The following is a 26,493-nucleotide window of genomic DNA, read 5'->3' on the forward strand; positions in this document are numbered from 1 at the left end:
AAAAACCACATATTGCTGTTTCATTTTTATATCATGTCTAATAACATTTGACTGCATAATTCACTCTTGAAAACTTTATAAAATTAAAGTTCATATCCTTTGAAATTACCGGCAAGAATGCTTGATAGGAATGGTGTTAGAATGCCTTTTCTTCATTTTTTAAAAAGTACTACATTTGAACTTTATCTGCCTGAAGATGGATGATAGAGTGTCCAAATAGTTGAAGAAGTGTCAATGTGTCTGTCACAAGTATTAGAATGAGCTCAGACATTCTTGAGCTCAAACAGGCCTTCTACCAAATGTGCAATCAGGCAATGAACAGCTCACGTTTGCATACTGGGGAGGGAAAACTAAGTACATTTGTTTACGTACAAGTGACTGCACAGAAGGGGATTGTATTATAAATCTAATTCCTAACTGGAGAAATTGGGGGGGGAGGGTACCTCTACAAACCTGAAGAAGGCCAAGGTTGCAGAAAAATCTGAATTCTTCAAAAAACAAACACAAAACTTAAAACTTCCCCAAATAGTAGAAACAAGAAAAGAGAGGAAATGAAGACAAGACCAGATAAAATAGGCTGGCTTGTGAAGGCGAAGGAAAAAAGGAGCAGGAAAAGGGGGGGAGGCTATGGGCTGCCATGAAAGAAAAAGAAGAAATAGTGGTGATGGAGGATGACACCACAAGTCCTTGCAGAGCTCCTGCTTTTATTTACGTGTGATTCCTGATCAGGGTATTGGATCACATGTTTGAAAGTGTGTGGCTTAGATAGAGGCAAAATAGCCAAGTTCCCACCAATTTCCCCTTTGTGCTGCAGACTCCCTCTCGTGTTCTTTGTCATGGTCTCCAGTTCCCCAGAGTAGCGTTTTTGGAGATCAGTGGCAGGACAGGGATAGAAGCAGGAAAGTTGTGTTTAAATCTCACCCTTTGTTAGACCCCTTGCAAACAGCACAAAAATTCAACTCAGATCTCATAGTGATTGACCCCTTTGCTCAGTTTAACACAATTGCAACAGTACTGTGGGATGATCATTGTAAGTTTGGTTAAATCTTGGTTGAGGCATGTGTCCACTTGTCTATTTCCACAATTTACAATTAATTTTGCCGTTGTTTTATGGCTCAGAATGGTTGGTCATCTTCAGCTGACATTGTTACCCAAAGCAGTCTTGAAGAGTTCTTCCTGGTTTAGATGGAAGTGTTTTGCCTCTGTCCCTTTGCCAGGATCAGCTTTCTTGCCATATCATGTTCCTTGAATTGCCATATTCTGTTCAGTAAATGCTGAGTCTGCCTTTCCCTTTGTGTGGTAGGAGAGACAGTGGAACTTTTCTTCCTTGAGACTACCTTGTTAAAAAATAGACTAGATTATTTTTAATAATGAAGACAAGTGAAAGTATGCACTACCAGAAAGCAAAAGTATGAAACAAAAGGCAAGATATGGACTCTTGTCAAATGAGATGGAAAGCCCATACAGTTCTTGTTTTGTGGGCAGGACCTATCAGAATGAGAGGGAGTACTCTGAAAGAAACTGTCTGTAAATGGTGTAAATGTAAACTGTCAGTAAATGGTGTGTCAGATTTCTTTTTTTAAAGGTTAATTTGAATGGGATTTGTTATGTTTTTGCTATATGCCTGGACATTGCAATGAGATTTTTTTTCCAAGTGATAGTTTATCTTGTGCTTGACCTATTGACATAATGTTTATTTTTTCCAGGGTCTGGACTATGAAAAAAACAAGGAGATAAGATTGGAAATTGCTGTAAATAATCAAGAACCTTATGTACTAGCACCAAATTCAAGAGCTGTTTCTCAAGGTTCTTGTGTTGTTGTTATCAAAGTACGGGATGTAGATGAAGGACCAGTATTTGACCCCTGTGTGTATATTTTAAATATTAAGGAATGTTTGCCAAGTGGAACTGTGGTTGGCCACTACACAGCAAGGGACCCAGAAACCAGAAATAGTGAAGACATTAGGTATTGCATTTTTTTTGCCAAATTTGCTTTGTAATATTGAATACAGATCCTAAATGTAGAAAAGAAAAACATAATCCATATTGCAGTGTATCATCCACACTGATGAATTGCTTATGTGTGGCAAAATAACGTTTTTATTATTTTACTACCTGATTCTGTATGTATATTTCCAGAGGATTGCTGTATAGATTCCTTGTAGGTTTTCCTTCCTGATCAGGGAACTACTTTCTGAAATAATGCTACTTTCTGAAAAAGCAGAGATGGGGAGGTGAAGGAAGAGGCCAATTGGAAGGGAGATCTTTAAATACTTTGAGTGATTTACACCAATACAACTGGGTTCTAAGGGCCTATATTCTATATTCTAGTACTGTGGTGTAAAACCTTTTGAAAAGCCATTTGTGCATGATGCTTTAAACATCCCTAAGATGTTTGCATTAGCGGAATCCCAAATGCTAGGCTTGCAAACATTTAAGGTGGTTTATCTATCTCTAACAGCTACCTACATTTATTCCCAACAGGTATGGAATGCTTCAAGACCTATGTGGTTGGATCACCATCAGTGAACAAGGTCAAATTAGAACCAGTAGGCTCTTAGACAGAGATGCCCCAAATATGCAGAATTACCAATGTAATGTAACAGTGTTTGCTACAGATCGAAGTGAGTACCAAATGCCATGTAGCTTATTTGTTTTGCAGTTAACTATAGCAATTCCCTTGGGGAAGGCACTGGCAAACCACCCCATATTGAGTCTGCCATGAAAACGCTAGAGGGCGTCACCCCAAGAGTCAGACATGACTCGGTGCTTGCACAGGGGATACCTTTACCTATAGCAATTCCCTATGAAATTTCTCAGATTGTTTGCCATTTGAATCCTAATTTTCAGACCTACTTGTGGGCTTTCCTCTTCCCCCTTTGGTCTTAGCAGTGGTGCTGTCTTGTACCTCCAAGGCCTGCTGACTTGCTGCCTCTGTGAGGTTTGCAAGGTTTCTTGACAGTGGGACTCCACCAGCCTGTTGATCAGTAGCTCTAATCCAAATGGTTGAGTGAGTTGGTTCTTGGTCCCAGCTACTTTGCAAGGCATATTGGCAGAAGCTGGATGGGGCAACCCTTCTTCTGTTGGGAGTGCATGGCAGCGAGTCACATTTCCTTCAGGAGGGTGACTTGTGAGTGTGGGGGGAAGGCCAGAGCTGAGGGGTGGTTTCTGGACTCCAGACACCCCCCCTCCCCAATGAGGGTGCCAACTTATTTTTGTGGCTGCAGGACAAGTCATAAGGATTGATGAAGCTCACACTATACTTCATAATTCATTAAAACGAGAACACCAGTTGCAGTAAATGGTTGAGCCCCCAGTGATATGACCTGTTGTGGGAAAATAGACCTTTGGATTAAGCCCTTGTTTGCTTCCTGGAGCTTTTGAATCCAAGGCCCATGGCTGTACTTCTGTTTCTGATAGCATTGGGCCTTGGCAAAGTGAGTGTATGTTCTCTTAGACCGAGTGCAACTTGACCTGCAAACCAGCTACATAGGCAGAGTGTTCTTGGCTTGTATCAGCTGGACCAGATCCTACCGGTTCCTGACTACATCTAGTAAACCCTAGGGTTTCCAAACATTCAGTAGATCAAAAGGCATGAACTTAAAGGAATTCTGTGGAGCCTCTCAGACTGTAAACACAATGGAATTTGGATATACCCTTATGACAGACAAGAAGAACAAAATGTCTCTTGAAGGCACCATTCCTATGAGGAAAGGCTGAAGAATCTAGTTTGTTTCAGTTTAGAAAACAGACAGCGAATGGGAAATATGATAGAATTTTATAAAATTATTCATGGAGTGGAGAGATTTGACAAAAAAATTATTTTACTTCTCCCATAATATTAGAACTTGATGGCTTCCAGTGGGGTTTATTAAATTATGCATGGGGTGGAGTGAGTTGACAAAACAAATTTTTTTTACCTTCCCCAAAATACAAGAACTTGAGGGCATCCACTAAAGTTGATGGGCAGTAGACTCATTAGGGTGGACAAAAGGAAATACTACTTTACAGGCCAAGTGATTGTGGAATTTGCTGCTAGAGGATGTAGAGCTGGCCACAGGAATGAACAGCTTTAAAAAGGGATTCGATAGAATCATGGAGGATAAGTCTATAAATGGCTACTAGTTATGGTGACTGAGGGGAATGTTTGAATCCCAGAGCCAGGAGGTAACACCAGGGGAAGATCTTAGCCTCTATCCCCTGTTGTTGGCTCTACAGAGTAACTGGTTGGCCACTGTAAGACAGGATGATGGACAGTTTGTCTGTTCTTATTCCTTCACATCCTTGAACACCAAGGGCTGTACTCTTAAAAGCCAGGTGTGCAGACATTCCATTTAGGGTTGGGCGCTTAGGCACCCGAAGCAGCTGGTCTCTCCCGGCGCAGCCCCCCCACGGTGCGGCGCTGGCTGCACCAGAGAGACTGGCCACTTTTGGCGCCGAAGCACCCAACCCTAATACCATTGTATAATAAATTATTCTTTGTGCTCACGCAATTGTTAATCTTGAAAATACGTTTTTAATTTTACCTTAGGCAAGATGAAGAAGTCGGTTCTTAAAGTATGAGAATAAGAAACAAGTAAGGTTAACGTTAAATTGTTTCTTTTTCTTAGGTGGCAAAACAGGCACTGGAACAGTAGTGATCAATCTAGAAGATGAAAATGATAATTTCCCAGTAATTATTGAACCTGAGAAAACGATGTGCAGAGACAGAAAACCAATTTGTCTTACTGCTGTGGATGCTGATCAATTTCCTTATACTGTCCCTTTCAGTTTTGAAATGCCTGATAGAAACCCAGAATGGAGACTGGTAGAAAACGATGGTGAGTATTTCTTTCCTGAAATTTTATTGCTACAGTAAAAATGTAAGGGATGATTATGAAATAATGTTTCCCACTTTGCTTGTGTTGTTTCTTTTTCAGATAGATCTGTGTACCTGGAACCAGTGGACCAGATACCCTTTGGGGTGTACAAGATTCCTATTAGGGTAACTGATAGTGGTGGAATCAGTGGTATTTCTGAAGTAACGGTTCGAGTGTGTGACTGTATGACCCCAAGTGATTGTACGGACAGCTTCCCACCTCGATACACTGAGTATCAATCACCTAATGTTACTCTTGGACTTTGGGCCATACTTGCAATGATTCTTGGATCATTATTGCTGCTGTGTAAGCATATTTATACTTTATATGAAATGTAAAGTGCTATTAATGCTGTCAAACACTACACTGTAAAATTCGGATTGCTTCTCGCATTTTGTTCTGAAAGTACTTAAGGTTGGTTTAGTTAACATTTATGCATTAACACATTGAAGAGGGACTGCAATTGGTATTTAATCAAACAAACAAAACAACAGTGTCCTGTTTTAAGATCTATGCAGGTTCCAGCCTGAAAGTGCATAGGTACACTACTCCATATGGAAACAAGTTTCTTTAAACATATATATATCCCAGCAACTGTCTCTTCTGGCAGGAGCTGAGATGACAGCTTCTTGGCTGCTTTATTATTTTTGCACAATGGGCAGTTGGTGTATAGAGAAGATACTACCTGCCATTTTAGCTGTGGATGGGGAGGGGTTGTGGGAAGAGTTGATAGGGTTAGCCCTCATGAAGAATGGCCGGGAAGGGTTGATGAGAACAAAGCAGAAAAGCCTTCAGAGAGATGAAAAGAAATTCAGGTGAAATTTATGCCCAGTTAGTCACCTCAGTAGAACCTTGAATAAATGGGTTGAGGGGGAGTAAAGTAACAATTTGAAGGACTGAAGCAGCTGATAGGCTTAGAACAGTTCTACAGGCAAGTTCCCTCACAATTTAGATGGTTCCTGAGAGATAGAAAAACTAAACACAGTGGATGATCCACCTCTTCACTCGATGAAATTGAAGGGGACTTAGGGGGATCTCTTTCCCCACCTCAAAGCCAAGCCACCAAACAACTGTGAGGCAGAACACTCCCGTACAAAGTCGACAAGTAGGAATAGTGTGCTATCATGGTTAGCAAGAGCAATGTACGAAGGCTTATTGTCTAAAATTAGAGAAACAAAAAACCCAAAACTGTCGAAATAGTAAAAAGGTCAGAAAAAGCCGTTGAAACCCCAGTGACACACTCTGAGCTACAGGAAACAGCAGCAGACAGGACAGGAAGGGTTTTGCAAGTTTGTAGAGTACAGGAGGATCTAAATAAGGAATATTTAGAGCCTGTAACTGTAAATGATGGATAAGCTGGAGAGACACAGGGCGGAAGTGACTTTGGTAAAGCCTGGCCTGGTAAATGAAAATCAGTATTTACCAGGAATATACTATGAAATCAAACAGAAGTGGCCCAGAGTTTAAGTGGTGTTAACAGAACTTGGTGTGCAAGTTAAATCCATTGTGCAGAACTTGGTGTGCAAGTTAAATCCATTGTGCATGTGTTTCCCACTCCATGACCAACAGCAGCTATGTTTACTAGTCAGTGTAAACATGATGGACTTATTGTTTTGTCCTACATGTTACACCCTGAGGAGGGAAACCTCTGCATGGGAATCCTACTCGAAAGACTGTCTTGTGTTTATAGCTTGAGAACTGTGATAATTGAGAACTGCCTTTTCAGTGGCAGCCCTACAATTATGAAACGAATGCTCCAGATTCAAGATTTTGAAATAATAAAAACACAAACACTAAGAGGATTAACAGCCTCAAAATAATAGAAGCAGTGCCTATATATTTTAGAAACAGCAGCCATGAGGGAAAATACAAATATTGCCTGTCTCTAAGTTCTTGCTTCTATCATATAAGGAAAGGGGGCAGGGCTGTTTCCAGGGATGATCTGGCCTTTGAGAGAGGACTTGCCAGGGCCAGACCTGGCAGCAATCTTTGGGCAACTTGCTACCATGAGCCTTACAAGACACACCCAGATTCATCTGGTGACTATGATTCAACAGCAGCCACCCCCCTCCCCCAAGAAACAGTGTGTATAGTAGTTAGAATTTCAGACTAGGAGCTAGGAGATCCAGGTTTGAATTAACATTCTGCTGTGGAAGCTCACTGGGTGACCTTGGATCAGTTATACATTTTCAGCCTAACCTACTTTACAGTTTGTTGTGATCCTGAAATTGAGTAAGATACACTGGGTCCCCTTTGTGGAGAAAAGTACAGTAAACAAATAATAAATTGAACAGAAGATGAGGGGGAGCAGATAAGAGGTAGGTTGATGGGGGGCGGGGGAGAGAAGGAAGCCAGTAAGGCTGAGGATATGAGGATTGCCAGGTGAATGGAAAGATGAAATATTGTAGGGAGGTGGATACAGGGGAAAATGGGATGCTTCTGTACTTGCCGGTTCTCTACCATGCAACTAAGCCCTGAAGTCAGCAGCAGGTAACCGAGACATTGTTTTCTGGAGAAGAGACTTCCAGTGAGAGGGAAAGAGGGAAAGCTGAAGATGTAAGGCAGATCAAGGGAGGTTGGCAGGTAGGAGAGAATGAAGGAGGGAAAAAGAAGAGGCTATAGGGGCTTTCAGGATAGGGAAAGAAGAAATAGTGGGAGAGGCAAAATGTGATTCCCCTTCAAGTCTTTAACAGGTTGCATCTTTCCATATCTATTCATAAAGTGATTGATTGAAGAATGTGATAGTTATCTTTGTCTTAAAATGTGATTGAAAAACAGTATCTAGTACTGCAAATGTCTGGTTTCCTAGTGGAGAATAGTCAAAGCTTTTAATTGAGGTGTGTGTCTAGACTTACATAGTGAATGATTTCTCTGCTATAATCCACCTCCTAGCAGCTTATCAGAATGAATTACTCAACTGCATGAATTACTCAGGAATTTCACTTACATTATCCTACACACATCATATATTCTTTAATTTAAACATTTATAATACCACCAAAAACCTGCAATAGGCAGCTCACAACACAAAAGTTAAAATCATAACATATAAGTGTGTTCCATCAAAACCAGTGAACCTCACTTTCAAGTAAGTGAGTTTAATACTGGAGACACGGTTGCTTCATGTCTGTCTTTCACATTCCTGCAGTGATTCTGATAACACTTTGTGGCTGCTGGGGTGCTGCACCTGTGAGCAAACATGTCTGTGATGACTTGGCTAATCAGAACTTGATCATATCAAACACTGAAGCTCCCGGAGAAGAAGTAATGGTAGGTTATTGGATAATTTATTATTTCTGAATCACTTGCAAATACTGGGTACTGTGCTCACCTTAAAGAATGGGTTTGGATCAAGGGTTGAGTGAAGATGGAAGAGGAAATAGGTTTGAAAGGATGAAAAGTTGATGACTACTGAAGAATAGATGTGAAATAAACTAGCCAAAGGCCAGCAGATTGCAATGATGGAGAATAGCAAGAGGCAAAAAAGGGCAGTAAGGGAACAGAACATGCAATTGTTTCAGTAGGAACATAGTGGGATATCTGAAGTAGTCGACCTCTGATCTGGCCCAAAAACCCTGACTTAGCTCCTTCTGATCCATTCCCATGCACATGGAGGTGTCATTTCCCACTTGTAACATAAGATGATTTACTTCAAACCATAATGAGAAAATAACTGAAGCCCTACTATGTGATAGGCAGTAGGATTGGTGGATTTCAGTTCATCCCAGGGATTCTAAAAATTGTCTGCATGATACTTTGAACATCAGTCAAAAATATCGGGGAGTGAGGTCATTCATAACTCTTAATAATAAGTATTCAGCATTTTGAGCAGAACTCTTTAACTGGCTGTCTTTTAAAATGATCATATTGTTTAAAAATATTATGTATACACTTAGTTTATACCTTGAGCAGTGCACTGAAGGTCCTTGTGCTGTGGTGGCAACTGCAGAGCTGTCCTGGCTTTTGAAGGAGGACTGGCAGCACCCACCAGGTGACTTGACCTTTCAACTTGCATGACTCGCCCAGAACTGGCAGCTTGCTACTATTCAACAGCACCCCACCACCACGAAAGCCAGTGTCGTGTAGTAGTTAGAGTTGCAAGTTGGGATTTGGTTTGAACTACCACTGCTGTGGAAGCTTAATGGGCAACCTTGGGCCAGTTACACATTTATAGCCCATTTCACAGGGTTGTTGTGAGAATAAAATAGAAAAGTGGAGAATGATGTAAGCTACTTTGGGCTCTTGTTGTGGAGAAAGGTAGTGATGGGGTATAAAAATATCTAGCTCTTTCCATTGCAAAGTTAAGGGAGAAGGTGCAAGTTATAATAAATCATTACAAAATTTTAACATTAGGGCAGTATAGCAGTTTTCAATTACTTAAACAAGTGATTTGATAGAGTGGGGAGAAAATGGTACCTATTGAGAGAAAATGGTACCTACACACATTGTAGGGCAGTGGAGGAAAGTCTAGGGACCACCTGTACACGTAATTTTGCTCTGCAAATGCCTCCGTATGTGCAACAGTTAGGAGTTCTACACAAAGAACTGTGTAGAGGTAGCCAGGTTGTGTTACTTGAAAGTTAATAAAGTCAGGGACTGGATTGGCTTCCACTGTAAAAGTCAAACTCTAAGAGCCAGTTGAAACATCCAGAAGCATTGAATACAGAATGAGTACAAGTTTTACTGATCCTTCCTTCATTCTTATATACAAAGGAGCTTCTGAATTTGATCCAAATTGTACCTGTCTCCTTTTCAATAAGTTTTCTTTATTTTTCCTGTTATTCCTTTCCATTAGGACCCAAACATACTTCCTGTGAAAACAGGCAATGTGGTTACTAGCGATCAAGGGGTTGGCCTTGGAGTAAAAACTGGAGGACAGGAGTGCTTTGAAATGGTCAAGGGAGGAGGACATCAGACCATGGAATCACTTGATGGAGGAGGACTTCATACCTTACAGTCAGTGAAAGGACATCATACATTGGAATCTGGAAGGGGATACGGACATCCCATGATGGATACCTATAGATACTCCTATTCAGAATGGCAGAATTTCACCCATCCTCGCCTAACCGAGGTAAGGATGCTCATCTGTATTTATTAATAGCTCATGCACCCTTTGTTAGGGTTAATATCAGTTGGCCATATCTTTGGGATTATATATTCTGAAAATGTATTTAGAATCTGTTTTACATTCATTGTCTAGCAATGTCATTATTTTTTTTAAGAGCTGTGCTTTCAATGCTCTATAGTCTTTTGGGTTTAGTGAAAAGATAAATTTTTCCTTGTATGGCATATTTATATGTGCATGCTAAATGTTATCAACATGCTTCTGATTTATGGCTACCCCATGACCCTAAGGCATGAGGACATTTTTTGAAAAAGAGGTAAAGATTTTGATCTGACCATGGATTTGCTATTTACATTTTGTTTTGGCTTGTTTTTTACTATTGTTTTTCTTTCTTTGGTCTAATTTTTCACACCTCTTCTAGTTTTGCCTAGGATCTGTGGGCTGGTTGTGAATGAACGTGGATAATTTTATCTCTATTTTACTTAAGTTCAGAATCATTTATCAGCGTCCTTTCTGTGTGTACTTGTGCTAACTGATTATGTGGTGTTTTAGATTGTTTAGTGTTCATAATAAATGCCTAATAAGGGTTCTGTGAAGATGGTGATAGTGCCTAGTATTGATAGCAGAGGCTATTTAGTCCCTGCATCCCAAGGAAGAGTCTGTGGTATGGACTGAACCCCAAACACTGACCCTATCTATAATAAATATTATAAAGTTATATTATAAAATCTTTTAATGAACTTTTAAAAACTGATAGGAATTATTTGCATTTTATTGATACAATATGTGATCATTAGAAGCTTGATAATTTTTGTTAAATTCTTAGAATGAAAGATATAGACCAATCATGTGCATTTTTTATATATAGGAATCCATTAGAGGACACACTCTGATTAAAAATTAAACATTGAAAGGTAAATCAACGAAATTATTTTTATGCCATATGTTTAGGTTCCTTTAAGAAAACAAGTAACATGTGGTCTTCCCCCCTATACAGAAAGTGTATCTGTGTGGACAGGATGAAGAGCATAAGCATTCCGAAGACTATGTCCTTTCATATAATTATGAAGGAAGAGGATCACCGGCAGGTTCTGTAGGCTGCTGCACTGATCAGCAAGAAGAAGAAGCGCTGGACTTTTTAGATCAGCTGGAACCCAAGTTTAGGACATTAGCAGAAACCTGTATAAGGAGATAAGTTTGGTGATAGTTCAGAAAATCATTACCCTTTCAGTAGAGGTGGCTGTTGTAAAATTTCAGTGGATTTTTATATTCACCCCCCCCCTTGCCTTTATGTGGGAGTAGTTAATCAAAAATATACTACAATAACAGAATCAAAATCATTGTTTTGATGCCTAAACTTCAGGATGCTATAGAATTTCATCTACATGCAATACTGTCTTGGATTTGATTTTACTTTTCAGCGTTGAATTAACTTTCAACATCTTTAAACAAAGCTGATATTATAGGCAAACTGTTTTGTAAACAACAATATAATTTCTATTTGCTCTGCAGCTATTTGGGGCTGGGTGATAGGAAGCTTTTGTTTGAGTCATCTGCTGCTTTCCTTTAGCTTTATAGAAATAAATGCTAAAATGGTATATGCTATTGTTAAAGTAGTTAATTTCATACATTCACAATATGAAAATGAAATGTTTTGAATTTTAAAATTAAGTCATTGACTTGAAAGGTGAGAGATGATTTGGGTAAAAGTTCTTAAATTAGCAAACTGACTTGTGGGAGTGAGAGGAAAAAGACCTAATGTATAGTTGTAGGATATCTACTTAAAAAAAACAAAACACTGAATTTCTACTCAGCACATTTGCCAGTATAAGGAGTGCAAGTAAAGCCGTTCCAGCAATATGCATTGAATGAGAATGTGACATTCCTATGGTATTGTCAGCAGTATAAAAAATCAGTATTACACCCCAACAGATTAAATTAATTTTAGCTGAACTCTGGCTTTTCAAACATTGGCCACCAAAACAAGAAGCTTGGAAAACATACTGCATGCCCCCAAATTATATTAATTATATGTAGTAATTGCAAATATGGCTAGAGCACTGCCACTTATTATTGCATCTTCCATCCTGGGTGAAGTAAGAGACAAGTTGATAAAAGAGCAGTGAGTCTGGACAGTCCCCCCTCTCCATCAATATATTTTTCTAATTTTTCAGGGAATGAAAGAAAAGGACAAATGTGTATGATTATAGAAAGTTAGAAAAATGAAAAAAGTGCAAGAAGCACCCAGCCTTTAGCTTCCGGATGTCCCTTGTCATAAAGCCATTGGGATTGTTTAATACGGCATACCTAAGAAGGCCAGTTCAGAAATAAGTCACTGATTTTGGAACTCTTAGTGCAGAAACTGTTAATGATGATTTGTTATAAATGTTTTAATAGTACAGTTGGAAGGACAGTCTGACATTTAAATGTTTTAAGAAGAGCATCCTGTTCATTTAATGGAGAAAAGTGAAACCGCCTAAATTACATTCCTGAATGTACATAATTTGAAAAATGAGATAAAATTTCATCCTAAATTTGTCCAAATGTCATTACTTATGTTAATACCTGTTTTGTAAATAATTTATTTAGTAAAGTTGTAAATCTATTCCGACTTTTCCCAGGCAGTATAAACTGCAAACGAACAAAGAAACAAACAACCATTGAAATAATGGTAGAAATACGTAAATGCAAACCCCCTATAAATTAGGGTGTTTTTTGTCTTCTCTTGTTTTGTAAAGTCATCATCAATATAGGAATGACAAATGAGATATTTTCCTTTGAAGTGAAAAATGTTATATACAGATACAAATTATTACTACTGTTAGTAGCTTGGATAGGGTTCCTGGTGTATATATTTTTAAAAAACAATAGCTTTTTATTGCTTTTACTGCATTTGGTTATAAAAGTTTTAGAATTACAAAATCAGGTTTAGAAAAACCTTTTATTATATTAGTTAGGATACTCTTGCTGTTACATGGTATACATGTGGTGCCTTTTCACAAGCTGTATTCTAAGGTTCTTAGAAATGTGGGTTCCTCAGTGAGGTGGTGAATAATGATGAATGATGAAAAGGCAAGCTTGTCCATCTCTGCTGTCACTTTTTCCTTCAGTGTGCAGCTCATATGGTACAGCCTGATTAGCCTGCGCAAAGCTCTTACATGAAGTGGGTGACTTAGAACAGTGGTCCCCAACCCCCGGTCCGGGGACTGGTCCCGGTCCGTGGATCAGTCGGTACGGGGCCGCGGCTCCTCCTCGTCCTCCTCCCTGGCTGCTGCCTCGGGGGCTGCCCTGCCACTCTGCCGCCAGCTCACCTTTGGTGCTCTCCAGCGGCCACCATGGCTGGGGCTCCCCCTCGGCGTGGCACTGCGCAGCTGCTGCTGGCAGCACCCCCCAGCAGGCAGCAGGAAGTCAGGGGTGCCGGCACGAAAGCAAGTGGAGCAGGGGCTCAGGCGGTGGTGATGTCCCTCAACAAAAGACTACCCCCCCCCTTGGGCCTCAGTAAAATTGTCAAGCATTGAACGGTCCCCAGTGATAAAAAGGTTGGGGACCACTGACTTAGAATATTCCCTAGAACCCCCCCCCCCCAGGTGTGGTGTTGTTCTTTCTGTGGCAGATAAGAGTTGACAGAGTTCCTGGTAAGCAGAGATTCTTGAAAACCACTGTGCCTTGAATTACTAAATGTACTACTAAGCTATTAAATTTACAGAGATAAAAAAAGAAAATAATTTATGATTAAGGTTTAATATGTAAAGTTTGAGAACTTTGTATTAATTATTTATAAAACTTTACAAAATACAACCATATCTAATATTTTATATTTTTATCTCACCAATAGAAACTACTTTGAATCAAATTGCAATCAATCTGTTCTTTTCAACATGCTTCTTGTAAAGCACTGCTTAGTTATGTAAACACCCTGTTGAATTTTACATTTTGAAGATATTTTGTACAATAGTTAAGCAATAAAGTGGTTTTTATTTGAAAATATAGTATAACTACAGAACTAGCTCTTTTACTTATGTTCTGTCTAATGTTTACTGGCAGGTATGGTTGCAAACATGCCTGGAATTTCAGTAGAACTGTAGGCGGCGATTCATTTCTCTAACCTTCTCATTTCTCTGCCTTTGTTGTTCAAATTACTTAACAAGAATAGCTTCACCATAGAACTTTAGTCTTCTTTTGTTGTTTGGGTTCCCACATAGTTTTCAACAAAAGACTGGAACTTGATACAAATTGTTGGTACAATTGTACACACATAATAAAAATTCACTTGAAGCTTTTAGGATGGAGGTAAATATAGTTCTATTAAGCTTCTATTAAAGAACAAGACATTTGACTCCAGGCAATTGGCAGTCCTAACTAGGATCTAGAAGAGAAGAAGAGTTGGTTCTTATATGCTGCTTTTCTCTACTAAAGGAGTCTCAAAGTGGCTTACATTCGCCTTCCCTTTCTTCTCCCCACAACAGATATCCTGTAAGGTAGGTGAGGCTGAGAGAGCCCTGATATTACTGCTGGGTCAGAACAGCTTTATCAGTGCTGTGGTGAGCCCAAGGCCACCCAGCTGGTTGTATGTGGGAGAGCGGGAAATCAAACCTGGTTTACCAGATTAGAATTCCATGCTCCTACCTACTACTCCAAGCTGGCTCTTCCCAGTCCTTTTGAGTCAACATTGATTCAGACGGTGTGTGAGGAACCGCCCCCCCCCCAGTGGCTAGCAGGAGAGTCCGCACATACATCATTTGAGTCATTCAACTTTCTGATTTCCCTAGCTGACAATTTCATTTATCGAATGGTGGAAGAACCTACAAGAGGCTTGGCCATACTCTCATGGCTGATACTATATTGAACAGGGGATTGTACTAGATGGTCTTTGTAGCCCCTTCCAATTCCATGATTAAAGAACAGCACTGATTCAGACTGTGGTAGGCAGAGCTTCCCCCTGAGAGGTTAGCACGCCTGGCCACAGATGTGTGTGTGGTGGATACTGGAAACACCTATTCAAATGGGAACACAAACCTAGTGTGTGGATGGGGAGGCTGGAAATGCCAAGACTTAGAGGAACACAAACCATTAAGAAATGTAAGGGATCTTGAAGCCCCAAGTCTCAAGATTGTTGGCAGCCTCCATGAAAGAAGTCTTTCCAGACCATGAAGTTTCTAAAGAAGCATGCAGATGGGGTGGATGCAAGCCCTGAAACCCAAATAAATGTCAGATGGGCCACCCCTAAATGTTGCCTAAGAAGGGCCAGTGGTACACAGCACAGCAGTCCTCTCAACAATGAGGGAGGCAACAATGAAGAGCAGTATGGCTCCACTGCCCTAAAACATCCCCAAAATGTTGCTGTCAGAAGGCCTGGCCACAATGACCACTGCAGGCAAGTGACAATAGTGGCAGCAGGGCCTTAATGGAGGAGGATCACCCCACTCAAAGTGGTAGGCCATCATGAGATGAAACACTGATGTGCACCGACCATCTCCCCAAAATGGTGGGTAAATGTGGTACAGTGGCCCTCAAACCAAAGGGAAGCATGTGATGACATAATCATGTGAAGCCCTAAACATTCCTTTCCCATGGCTCTGTCTATTAATACAAACGGCAACAAGTACTTTTCTAGTTAACACTATGGTATACTATTTATTTTTATAAATCAGGATCAGGAAATACGCCTTCCCTGCCTGGATGGGTGCAGCTTACATCTGTACCAATGACCAGGAATTTGGGAGTGATTCTTGATGCCTCTTTATCCATGGAGGCTCAAGTCACAAAGGTAGTCCAGATGGCATTTTTCCATCTCCGGCAAGCACGGCTTCACATAACACCTGGCTACAGTGATCCATGCAACTGTTGCTTCTTGGTTAGACTTCTGTAAATTGTTCTACACAGGCCTACCCTTGTCCCTGACCCAGAAACTGCAACTGGTACAGAATGCAGCTGCATGGATTCTCACTAGGTCATCTTGGAGGGCCCATGTTCAACCGTAGCTGAGGCAGCTGCATTGGCTGCTGGTTTGCTTCTGGATCAAGTTCAATGTATTGTTTTTGACCTTTAAGGCTATACGCAGACTGGGTTCTACCTACCTGTGGGACTGCTTATCTCCTTATGCTCCCTGCAGTGCTCTTCACTCTGTGGGTATGAATCTGTTGGTGGTCCCAGGCTCTTGGGAAGTGCACCTGGTCTCGGCCAGGGCCAGGGTCTTTTTGGTCCTGGCCCCCACCTGGTGGAATGAGCTCCTAGATGAGCTGAAGGTCCTATTGGAGCTCTCTGGGTTCTGCAGGGCCTGCAAGACAGAGCTCTTCCACCAGGCTTTTGGTTGAGGCCGGGCCATATACTGGGTTAATAAGAATGGGTCCTTCCCCACCCTTGTGAAATGACCCCCTGGAGAGCTGATCATTGCCCCCGATTTATACCTTCTAGACTAGGAATCGGCAAGTTGAGGAGTAGGGTATATAAAAAGTAGTTACTATTGCCATCTATGTTGATTTTTTAATTTGTTAATATTGCATTGTGGTTGTTGGCAAGCTGGTAGTCTGCTCTCTTACGATATTTTAGTGTTTAATTCTTGTATTGTGAACCACTACAAGCTGGCTGGCCCGGGAGTGGCGGTATAAAAAATTAATAATAAATAAACTACCCGTATTTGCCGGTGTATAAGACGACGGTGTATACCCCCTTCAAGGATCGCTGCCTTGTTGTGGCAAGGGGGCTTGCGTAGTTCAGTGAAGCTATGAGCTATACCGTGCAGGGCCACCCAAGACGGACAGGTCATAGCTGAGAGCTCTGACAAAAGGTGATCCACTGGAGAAGGAAATGGCAAACCACTCCAGTATCTTTGCCATGAAAACTCTATGGACAGTTCCAATAGGCATAACGATATGACGCTGGAAGATGAGCCCCTCAGGTCGGAAGGTGTCCAATATGCTACTGGGGATGAGCAGACGGCTAGTACGAGTAGCGCCAGAATGAATGAAGCGGCTGGGCCAAAGCCGAAAGGACGCTCAGTTGTGGAAGTAACTGGTGGCGAAAAGACAGTCCGATGCTGTAAAGATTTTTATTCCATAGGAACCTGGAACGTCAGATCCATGAATCAAGGCAAGCTGGACGTGGTCAAACAAGAAATGACAAGACTGAACATCGACATTTTAGGAATCAGTGAACTAAAATGGACAGGAATGGGTGAATTTAATTCAGATGACCATCAGGTATACTACTGTGGACAAGAATCTCGCAGAAGAAATGGAGTAGCCTTCATAATCAATAAGAGAGTAGGAAAAGCAGTCTTGGGATACAATCCCCAAAATGACAGAATGATCTCAGTTCGAATCCAAGGCAAACCATTCAACATCACAGTGATCCAGGTCTATGCCCCAACCACTGCTGCTGAAGAGGATGAAGTTGATCAGTTCTATGAAGCCCTACAACACCTTCTAGAAGCAACGCCAAAAAATGATGTGCTTATCATCATGGGGGATTGGAATGCTAAAGTAGGAAGCCAAAAGATAACCGGGATAACAGGCAAGTTTGGCCTTGGAGTACAAAATGAAGCAGGGCACAGGCTGGTAGAATTTTGTCAAGAGAATACAATGGTCATAGCAAACACTCTTTTCCAACAACCCAAGAGACGACTCTACACATGGACATCACCAGACGGTCAACACAGAAATCAGATTGACTATGTGCTCTGCAGCCGAAGATGGAAAAGTTCTATCCAGTCAATAAAAACAAGACCAGGAGCTGATTGTGGTTCAGATCATGAGCTTCTTGTTACAAAATTTAGGCTTAAATTGAAGAAAGTAGGGAAAAGCACTAGGCCACTCAGGTATGAACTAAATAATATCCCCGACGAATACACAGTAGAGGTGACAAATAGGTTTAAGGAATTAGATCTGATAGACAGAGTGCCTGAAGAACTATGGACGGAGGTTCGCAACATTGTACAAGAGGTAGCAACTAAAACCATCCCAAAGAAAAAGAAATGCAAGAAATCAAAATGGCTGTCTGAGGAAGCTTTACAAATAGCTAAGGAGAGAAGGGAAGTGAAAGGCAAGGGAGAAAGAGAAAGATACACCCAATTGAATGCAGAATTCCAGAGAAAAGCTAGAAGAGATAAGAATGCCTTCTTAAATGAACAGTGCAAACAAATAGAAGAAAACAATAGAATGGGGAGGACCAGAGATCTTTTCAAGAAAATTGGAGATATAAAGAGAACGTTTCATGCAAAGTTGAGTATGATAAAGGACCAAAATGGTAGGGACCTCACAGAAGCAGAAGAGATTAAGCAACGGTGGCAAAATTATACAGAAGAACTATACAAGAGCGAGCTTAACATCCCTGATGACCACAATGGGGTAGTTACTGACCTGGAGCCAGACATCCTGGAATGTGAAGTCAAATGGGCCTTAGGAAGTCTGAGCAACAATAAAGCTAGTGGTGGTGACAGCATTCCAGTTGAACTATTCAAAATCTTAAAGGACGATGCAGTAAAAGTGCTACACTCAATATGCCAGCAAATTTGGAAAACTCAACAATGGCCACAGGATTGGAAAAGGTCAGTTTACATACCAATCCCAAAGAAGGGCAATGCCAAAGAATGTTCAAACTACCGCACCATTGCACTAATTTCTCATGCTAGCAAAGTTATGCTCAAAATCCTGCAAGCTAGGCTCCAGCAATATGTGGACCGAGAACTTCCAGAAGTACAGGCAGGATTTCGAAGAGGCAGAGGAACTAGAGATCAAATTGCCAACATACGCTGGATCATGGAGAAAGCTAGGGAGTACCAGAAGAATATCTACTTCTGCTTCATTGACTATGCTAAAGCCTTTGATTGTGTGGAGCACAACAAATTGTGGCAAGTTCTTAAAGAGATGGGAATACCAGAGCATCTTATTTGTCTCTTGAGAAATTTATATGCAGGTCAAGAAGCAACAGTGAGAACTGAACATGGAATCACTGACTGGTTCAAAATTGAGAAAGGAGTTCGGCAAGGCTGTATACTGTCACCTTGCCTATTTAACTTGTATGCGGAGCACATCATGAGAAATGCGGAATTAGAGGAGTCACAAATTGGGATCAAGATTGCAGGGAGAAATATCAACAACCTCAGATATGCAGATGATACCACTCTAATGGCAGAAAGTGAAGAGGAACTAAAGAGCCTGTTGATGCGGGTGAAGGAGGAGAGTGCAAAAGTTGGCTTGAAACTCAACATCAAGAAAACAAAGATCATGGCATCCGGCCCTCTCAATTCCTGGCAAATAGATGGGGAAGAAATGGAGATAGTGACAGATTTTATTTTCCTGGGCTCCAATATCACTGCAGATGGGGACTGCAGCAAAGAAATTAAAAGACGCTTGCTCCTGGGGAGGAAAGCTATGGCAAATCTAGACACCGTCCTAAAAAGCAGAGACGTCACCCTGCCAACAAAAGTGCGTTTAGTCAAGGCTATGGTCTTCCCAGTTGCAATGTATGGCTGCGAAAGTTGGACCATAAGGAAGGCCGAGCGTCAAAGAATTGAGGCTTTTGAACTCTGGTGCTGGAGAAGACTCTTGCGAGTCCCTTGGACTGCAAGGCGAACAAACCGGTCAGTCCTAGAGGAGATCAGTCCTGACTGCTCTTTAGAAGGCCAGATCCTGAAGATGAAACTCAAATACTTTGGCCACCTCATGAGAAGGAAAGACTCCCTGGAGAAGAGCCTAATGCTGGGAGCGATCGAGGGCAAAAGAAGAAGGGGGCGACAGAGAATGAGGTGGCTGGATGGAGTCACTGAAGCAGTAGGTGCAAACTTAAATGGACTCCGGGGAATGGCAGAGGACAGGAAGGCCTGGAGGATCATTGTCCATGGGGTCGCGATGGGTCGGACACGACTTCGCACCTAACAATAACAACAACAAAGACGACTGGGCGTATAAGACGACCCCCCACTATTTCCACTCAAAATATAGAGTTTGTTACATTACATTACAGTACTATGGGCCACTATGGTCAGCTATGTCTATCCCAACTGAAGTGCACCCGGCGTATAGGACGACCCCCCCACTAGGAGGCATGTTTTTCAGGGGGAAAAAGTAGTCTTATACGCCAGCAAATACTGTAAAAATACTAGGGGCAAAGCCTATGGGTTGGCAGCCTTATCTCCTCCCAAACTGTGCTGGCATGCACAAGCCTTTCAAGAGGGCCGCCATGCACTGGAATGGCCCTCAGAGGCTCTGAAAATGCCACACACAGCTCTGGTGTGCCAGCATGCACAGGGCGGTGCCAGCATGCACAGGCCTCTCTGAGGGCCTTGGTACACTGGGGTGGCACTTGGAGGGTCTGAAAATGCCACACGTGAGTGTGGCATTTTCAGAGCTTCCAAGGGCAGCCCCATAGTGGGTGTCTCACAGGGAGGGCTGTGCATTCTGATACAGTGGGGGGAAAGGTCAGGTCAGAGATGAGGCCTGTACAGGCTGTGGTGGGGCTGTTTGGGCTGGGAGCAGGCAGTTGCAGGGCCTTCCTGCCCCCCAAGTGGCCTCACCAGTCTGCTTTGGGCTACTTCCTGCCCATGGGTAGCCATTTCCTGGCCTCCTGTCCCCACCCCCACTGAATGAACCACAACAGTAGTTAGAGTGGCCATGGCTGGAGTGGCCATGTTTCCTTCCCTGTGGGAACCCTTGGCAAAAGTGAACTTGGCTGCAGCCAGTCTCTGCAGAGTTCATGGAGCATGTTCACCGTTTGTTTCCTAAAGTGCTCATTCCAACAGGGAGCCATATATTTCTTTGTTCCTTCCTGTGGTGTTTTCGGCATGCAAGCTTGGGCTGCCTGACATCAGGGGACTATAACTCCATCAGACCACATTGGTTGTCTGTTTTTTTGCCTGTCACAGTTGCACTTTTGGTACACCTGTGACTGGTAGATGGACTCTGGGGTAGACTATACTCTGTGTACCATAGGGGTATTTGTGCCACTTTTCCTTTCTACAAAAGCAAAATACTTCAGGAATTTTGTCTGCACAACTGTGGGGGCCTTTTTTTGTGTCCACTTGCCACCTGAGGCACACAGACTAGAGCTATTCTAATAGTGGTGTTTTAAGTGATGAAGTTGGACCCTTTCCTATTTGTTTTAGATTAAGACATGATTTTCTTGGTATTCATTCGGCCTGGATGACCATCCTCTAATGCATGTGCTTATTTTCTGCCATATATTTTACTACTGAAGTCTGGTTACTTTGTTTTTAATTGTTTATAATACTGGGGTTTTTTGATGATATGTTTATGAGTTAGTTTATATTATTTTTTCTGTTTGTTGCCTGGAGGATCTTAAGGAGAGGCAGAATTTTAAGAAAATGAATAAATATAATTTTCCTAGGATCCTCTGGCTATCATGCTGCCTGTCATCATTTACATTTATTTATTTAAATATTTATTGTCCTCCTGTCCTCAGGGCTCAAGGTCACTTACAAACTCATGTTCAAAATATATAGCAAACCCCTCAGATAATTCCATGGAAGCACAGATAAGGAAAAGCAGGGGGATTTGTAGATATGAAGTTACAGGATAAAGGCTTTGTCTCTTTTTGCATTTAGCACCTCTGCCTGCAGTAAGGTAAGCACACTGAACTGACTGAGAAACGATTACAGAAAGAATGCCGCAAAGCAGCAGAAGCCATCAAATGTGTATCTTCTTGAGGTTTTGATTCTATTCAAGAGCTGTGTATGCCAGTTAAAACCTGTTGTAGGAAGCAGGTATCGGTACATGATTTTGCATGCCCACTATGATTCAACACTGTTACCAGAGAAAGTCACATGGGATTGTTCAAACAAGTTTTATCAAGGCAAATGTCTGTGCTTCTAAAATTCTGATGGGGCAGGAGTTGCACAATTCATTTCAGTGTGACTCACTTGCTGACAAGTTAAAACATACTCAAGAGAACAACAAAGACATTGAGCAACTAATGCTAAGCCATGCTATGTGAGATTTTTTAAAAAAAATCAAAAACAAAGCTAAACTGTTCTAGTTACATGGGTGTGTAAAATCTGGAACATATGGACAGAATGTTTTTTCTATCTTTCAGTAGAATCTAGAGGGGAAAAGTTAAAAAAATAAATCCGTGCAACTTTGTCAAGTGGATATGACATACACACATACACACATACACACACAGGTACATACAGTTTATAGTCTGAAATTAGCATGCAAGCATTTCCCTTGGACTGCTCAGCTGCAAATGTATGATTTTTAACCACTCTCCCTTCTTGCATGCCAAGTCTTTGCAGTCTGTTTTACTAGTATTTTGCTGGCTTCATTTGTGGCTTTGAACACACTTACAGATAAACAGCCACTTACCATTTCACCTAAAGGAATAATGATAAACAGTTTCATTTTTATCTGCAGTTGTGATAATTTCATATACAGAATTAAAAAAATAAAACCTCTTTTACATATCAGAAAAACACAGCATTTTCATAAATTCAAATTTGCTCCCAAGGAAAACTTTCTAATATAAACTAATATAGTAAATCCTTGATAAAACAAGTTGGGATGCATACTCAAGATAGATAACACAATTGTGTTACATTCAATTTTCCCTTTAAGCACACTGTTGCATTTATAACCAGTGCTTGCTTCGGCAGCACATGTACTAAAAAAAAAATGTATAACCAGAGTGGTTAAAAAGTACATTTTCCCACTCCTTTAAGCATATGGATTCCAACCTTTAATGGAAATGTTGAGTATGGAAACAAGGCTTGGTAGTTATGGTGAATTTATTTTGAAAGGCCCAAATTCACTAATTTCATTCTTGGGTATCACAAGGAAAGAAAACAGTTCTAGTGGCCATTGGTCACTAAGCTAGAATCAGTCCTAGGTCAAGATCTTTCAGTTTGATTCTCATCCTGTCTTTTAGCCAAGGACAGGGCTGCAGCCCACTGCTAATTTACTCATGACACCACAGTGCCTTACCATTTTTTGCCAAAAGAAACACTGAGTTTAATGAGCATCTCATTGTCCCTTTTCTCAGTGCTGGGGCAAGCCCAAGGTCACCCAGCTGGTTGCATGTGGGGGAGTAGAGAATCAAACCTAGCTCACCAGATTAGAAGTCTGCGCTCCTAATTGCTACCCCAAGCTGAGCAGTATAAGTGATAGCTCTCTCCTTGCTCAAAGTTCAGGGTAGGGAGAGGATTGCAAAGGTCATTTCCAAAGCTTGTTGGTTTGGCAACCCAAGCCACTACAGCTTCATAGCAATGATGCTTTACCAAGCCATTGCAAAGGTGAGATCTATTGTCTTCTATGGAATACATTACGGTCATGTATCTGTCATATACATAAAGTCCAAAGTAGAAAAGAGAAGCTAAGCATGATGTGTCCTGCAGCTATGGTATGAAGATAAAACTAACAAAGTTGACAAAAACTTCAGTAACATGATGAGACATCTTACTGGAGCTTATTCTTGAATTCAAGGTTTTCACCTTAAAAGCTCTTGAGATCTTGCAGCAGACAAATACTGTCTATGCAATTCATGGCTGAAAGCCTGAATTAGGAAAGATGGGAACAGGATCTACATAGAGATTAAAACAGTCTCTCACACCCTGTAAGCTTTCCCTTCAGGGCAGGGTTGGATCACATTTATGGAACTGGATGGCATGGAGAATCTTGCCCAGCAACTGTCAGAATTTACTTCAGAAGAATTTCATTTTCTAGTCAGACTTTTTCCCAGGAACATTTGAATTAGAGGAATGAACAATCATGCACCAACATGTACACTCACTCTTCCAAATGCTGCTGTTAATCAAAGCCACGTTTTCCAGATAGAATGCCCTCGAACATGAGGCATTTCATACAAGCTTATCACATATGATGGGCACATACATGCAAACAGATGAAATACATCTGGAGGTTGGCATCCCTAGAGAAGGAGATATTTAGGGTTTGCTGTTTTGTTTTTAGTTTTAATGGGAAATGTTTATTATTTTAAACCACCTTGAGCCACAAGAAAAGGTGAATAATAATAATCTGAATAATAATTATATCAATGTATTAATTTAATAAATAAATATAGAAATCACTCTACACCAGTGGTCCTTAAACTTTTTATCACCAGGATCTGGTCAACGCTTGACAATTTTACTGAGGCCCGGGGGGAGGGTAGTCTTTTGCCTAGGGACATCGCCGCGGCTGCCTGAACCCCTGCTCCACTTGCTTTCCCACCGGTGCCCCTGACTTCCTGCCAGCTGCTGGGGGCGCTGCCAGCAGCAGCTGTGCAGTGCCAAACTGAAGGGGAGCCCTAGCTATGGTGGTCGCTGGAGAGCACCAAAGATGAGCCGGCGGCAGAGTGGCAGGGCAGCCCCCAAGGCAGCAGCCAGGGAGGAGGACAAGGAGGAGCCATGGCCTGGTATCGACTGATCCACAGACTGGTACCAGTCCCCAGACTGGAGGTTGGGGACCACTGCTCTACACCATTCATCTATCCTCCTTTTTTTCAGAGATTACACTGAGACTGGCCAAAGGGTACCAGCAATATTCCATGGCAGAGTGGAAATGGGGAACCTGGGTCTCCATATCTGTTTTCACAATAATTCTGGCATGAATATGTTTGTAGACTGTTAACTGTTTGTAAGCCATTAAAAATAAAATGGCAATTTTTATATGTATAAAAATAGTAGGTAGCTGCTGTTTTTACCAGCTTCAAAACAAGAGCATGTTTATATTGCTTGACAATAATTATGGACAAATCTGCTAGATCATTTGAGAGGCATTCTTATGTTTGATTAAGGTTGTATTAGACTGCATACAGACAAAATTCACCACTTAGGAAATTGCTCTTGGATTGGTAGGAATGATCAAGGGAAAAGGTCCTTGAATGCTACCTCTCAGGAAGCAGAGATTTTATTTACAGAATACTAGAAGAAGTTCAGAATACTAGGTTTTAATAACACACACATGATAATCCAACAAATTCTGTCAATGTACAAACATTCACAATACTCTGGTGAATGTCAATGATCTCTTAATATGATTGATGAAGTTAAAAAAACAAGGAAATGTATATCTGTGCCAAAAATAAAGCCGGACAGGGATGGTGGGAGGAGTTGGAAAAAATTGTGTACCTGATTGGCCAATCAGGTAGGTTGTCCCGCGTCTGGCCACATCCCCCTCCACTGACAGCCCACTTGACTCAACTGCTTGCGAGAGGTAAGACAGCCAGTGTGTGCAAACTGGGAAGAGGGGAGATGACCTGGGACCACAACTGAGACCGGTGCCTGGGAGGGAAGGGAAGTGTGCCCTTGCCTCGCTGGCATGTGGGGAGATGGGAAAGGTTGTGATTCCTGCCAACACTCCTTCCCCACCCTGAAAAGGCCTATTGCAGCCTCTCTAGGCCTACTGCAGCCTCTCCAGGCCTGCACCAGCACTCCCCCCAACCCTGAGAAGACCCACCATGGCTTCTCCAGGCCTCAGCAGGCCTGCCCCAGGTGGGGAGAGATAAGGCTAGTGCATGTTGTACTTTAAATTACAATGGGCTTTTTTTGCTAATCTATTAATAAAATTCATGTGCGGTGTGAGTCTGAGCATTCACAAAGCTTTGAATATAAACTATATGAAATATTTTAATATTTCCCTGGTATTTAAAAAAAACATCTACAAAGGAAGGGCATCACAAGGGTTATTTTCTGAAACAATTGTTTCCTGCTAAGTGAGCAACATAGCTCAGAAACTCTTCTCCCTGCACCTAGCTGTAGACAGGATGAACATGTTTCCTTGTCAATATGTGTTATACAGACTCCAAGTCATCACCCATGGTTTGATTGGGTGCCGTTACTTTGGCAGAAGCAGCGACCAAAGGAGAGAGATTTAAAGCAAGATTTTTTTTTTAAGGCGTGGAGATGGAAGTTGGATAGAAGAATATGGAAGTCAGAATAAAATTAGAAGAAAAAAGATTGAGCTATTTTAAAAGGATCAATTTCTTCCCTTGGCAGGGAATGAACAGAAGCAAGATGGCTCTTTCCTGGTGGAGACAAGAACAGAAACTATAATCTGCCACTGCTCAAAAGGATGGATGGGTGAGAATTACAGTTGATCTAAGTTGCCCTCCTCCTCTGAGGAAAAATATCACTTTACTTCCGAATTTTTAGTATGCCTATTAGGTTACTGCATAAGAAGTCAAAGCAGTTAACTAAATAACTGTGGCTTGTCCCCATTTTGTTAGTGTATTTACACATACGCACAATTGACTACATCTTGGTAGGATCCTGAGCCTTCTTGAATATTTTAAACACAATCCCAAGAATACTCTTCAGAGAGTAAGCCTCATTGAATAGCATGGACTTATTTTTGAATAGACCAGCTTAGGACTGTTTCCTTCAATTTTTTAGACCATACATTTGGAAAATTACTTACTGTGAAGATTGATTTTCATCTGTATAAAGGGCATATAGATTTTTTTTGCAAAACTAATAAATGAAACTTAAATTCTTGTTAAATTATATATACATATATGAAATAAATAATTTAACTATACCATGTAATTGAAGATATACTAGCATACATGAACCATTTTGTTAAATGTGTCATGCAGTTAGGAACATACATTAAAAAA

General features: G+C 41.3%; 1 protein-coding gene across 2 annotated transcripts in view; it reads left to right on the forward strand.

Annotated features, from left to right (window-relative positions):
- DSC1 (desmocollin 1) overlaps positions 1-13,916 on the forward strand; it is a 32,725-nt gene extending 18,809 nt beyond the window's left edge. Inside the window, exons 10-17 of one of the 2 annotated variants that reach the window (XM_077352538.1) lie at positions 1,707-1,966; positions 2,485-2,624; positions 4,611-4,820; positions 4,920-5,165; positions 8,008-8,129; positions 9,655-9,933; positions 10,796-10,841; positions 10,925-13,916. In XM_077352538.1, coding sequence (XP_077208653.1) covers positions 1,707-1,966; positions 2,485-2,624; positions 4,611-4,820; positions 4,920-5,165; positions 8,008-8,129; positions 9,655-9,933; positions 10,796-10,831 — 1,293 coding nt within the window. In that variant the 3' untranslated portion in view covers positions 10,832-10,841; positions 10,925-13,916. The remainder of the gene's footprint in view (positions 1-1,706; positions 1,967-2,484; positions 2,625-4,610; positions 4,821-4,919; positions 5,166-8,007; positions 8,130-9,654; positions 9,934-10,795; positions 10,842-10,924) is intronic. The other variant, XM_077352537.1, reaches the window with a different exon arrangement.
- The last annotated feature ends 12,577 nt before the right edge of the window (positions 13,917-26,493 follow it).

Source organism: Paroedura picta, chromosome 9 (genome assembly GCF_049243985.1).
Source record: "Paroedura picta isolate Pp20150507F chromosome 9, Ppicta_v3.0, whole genome shotgun sequence".
NCBI classification, from domain to species: domain Eukaryota; kingdom Metazoa; phylum Chordata; class Lepidosauria; order Squamata; family Gekkonidae; genus Paroedura; species Paroedura picta.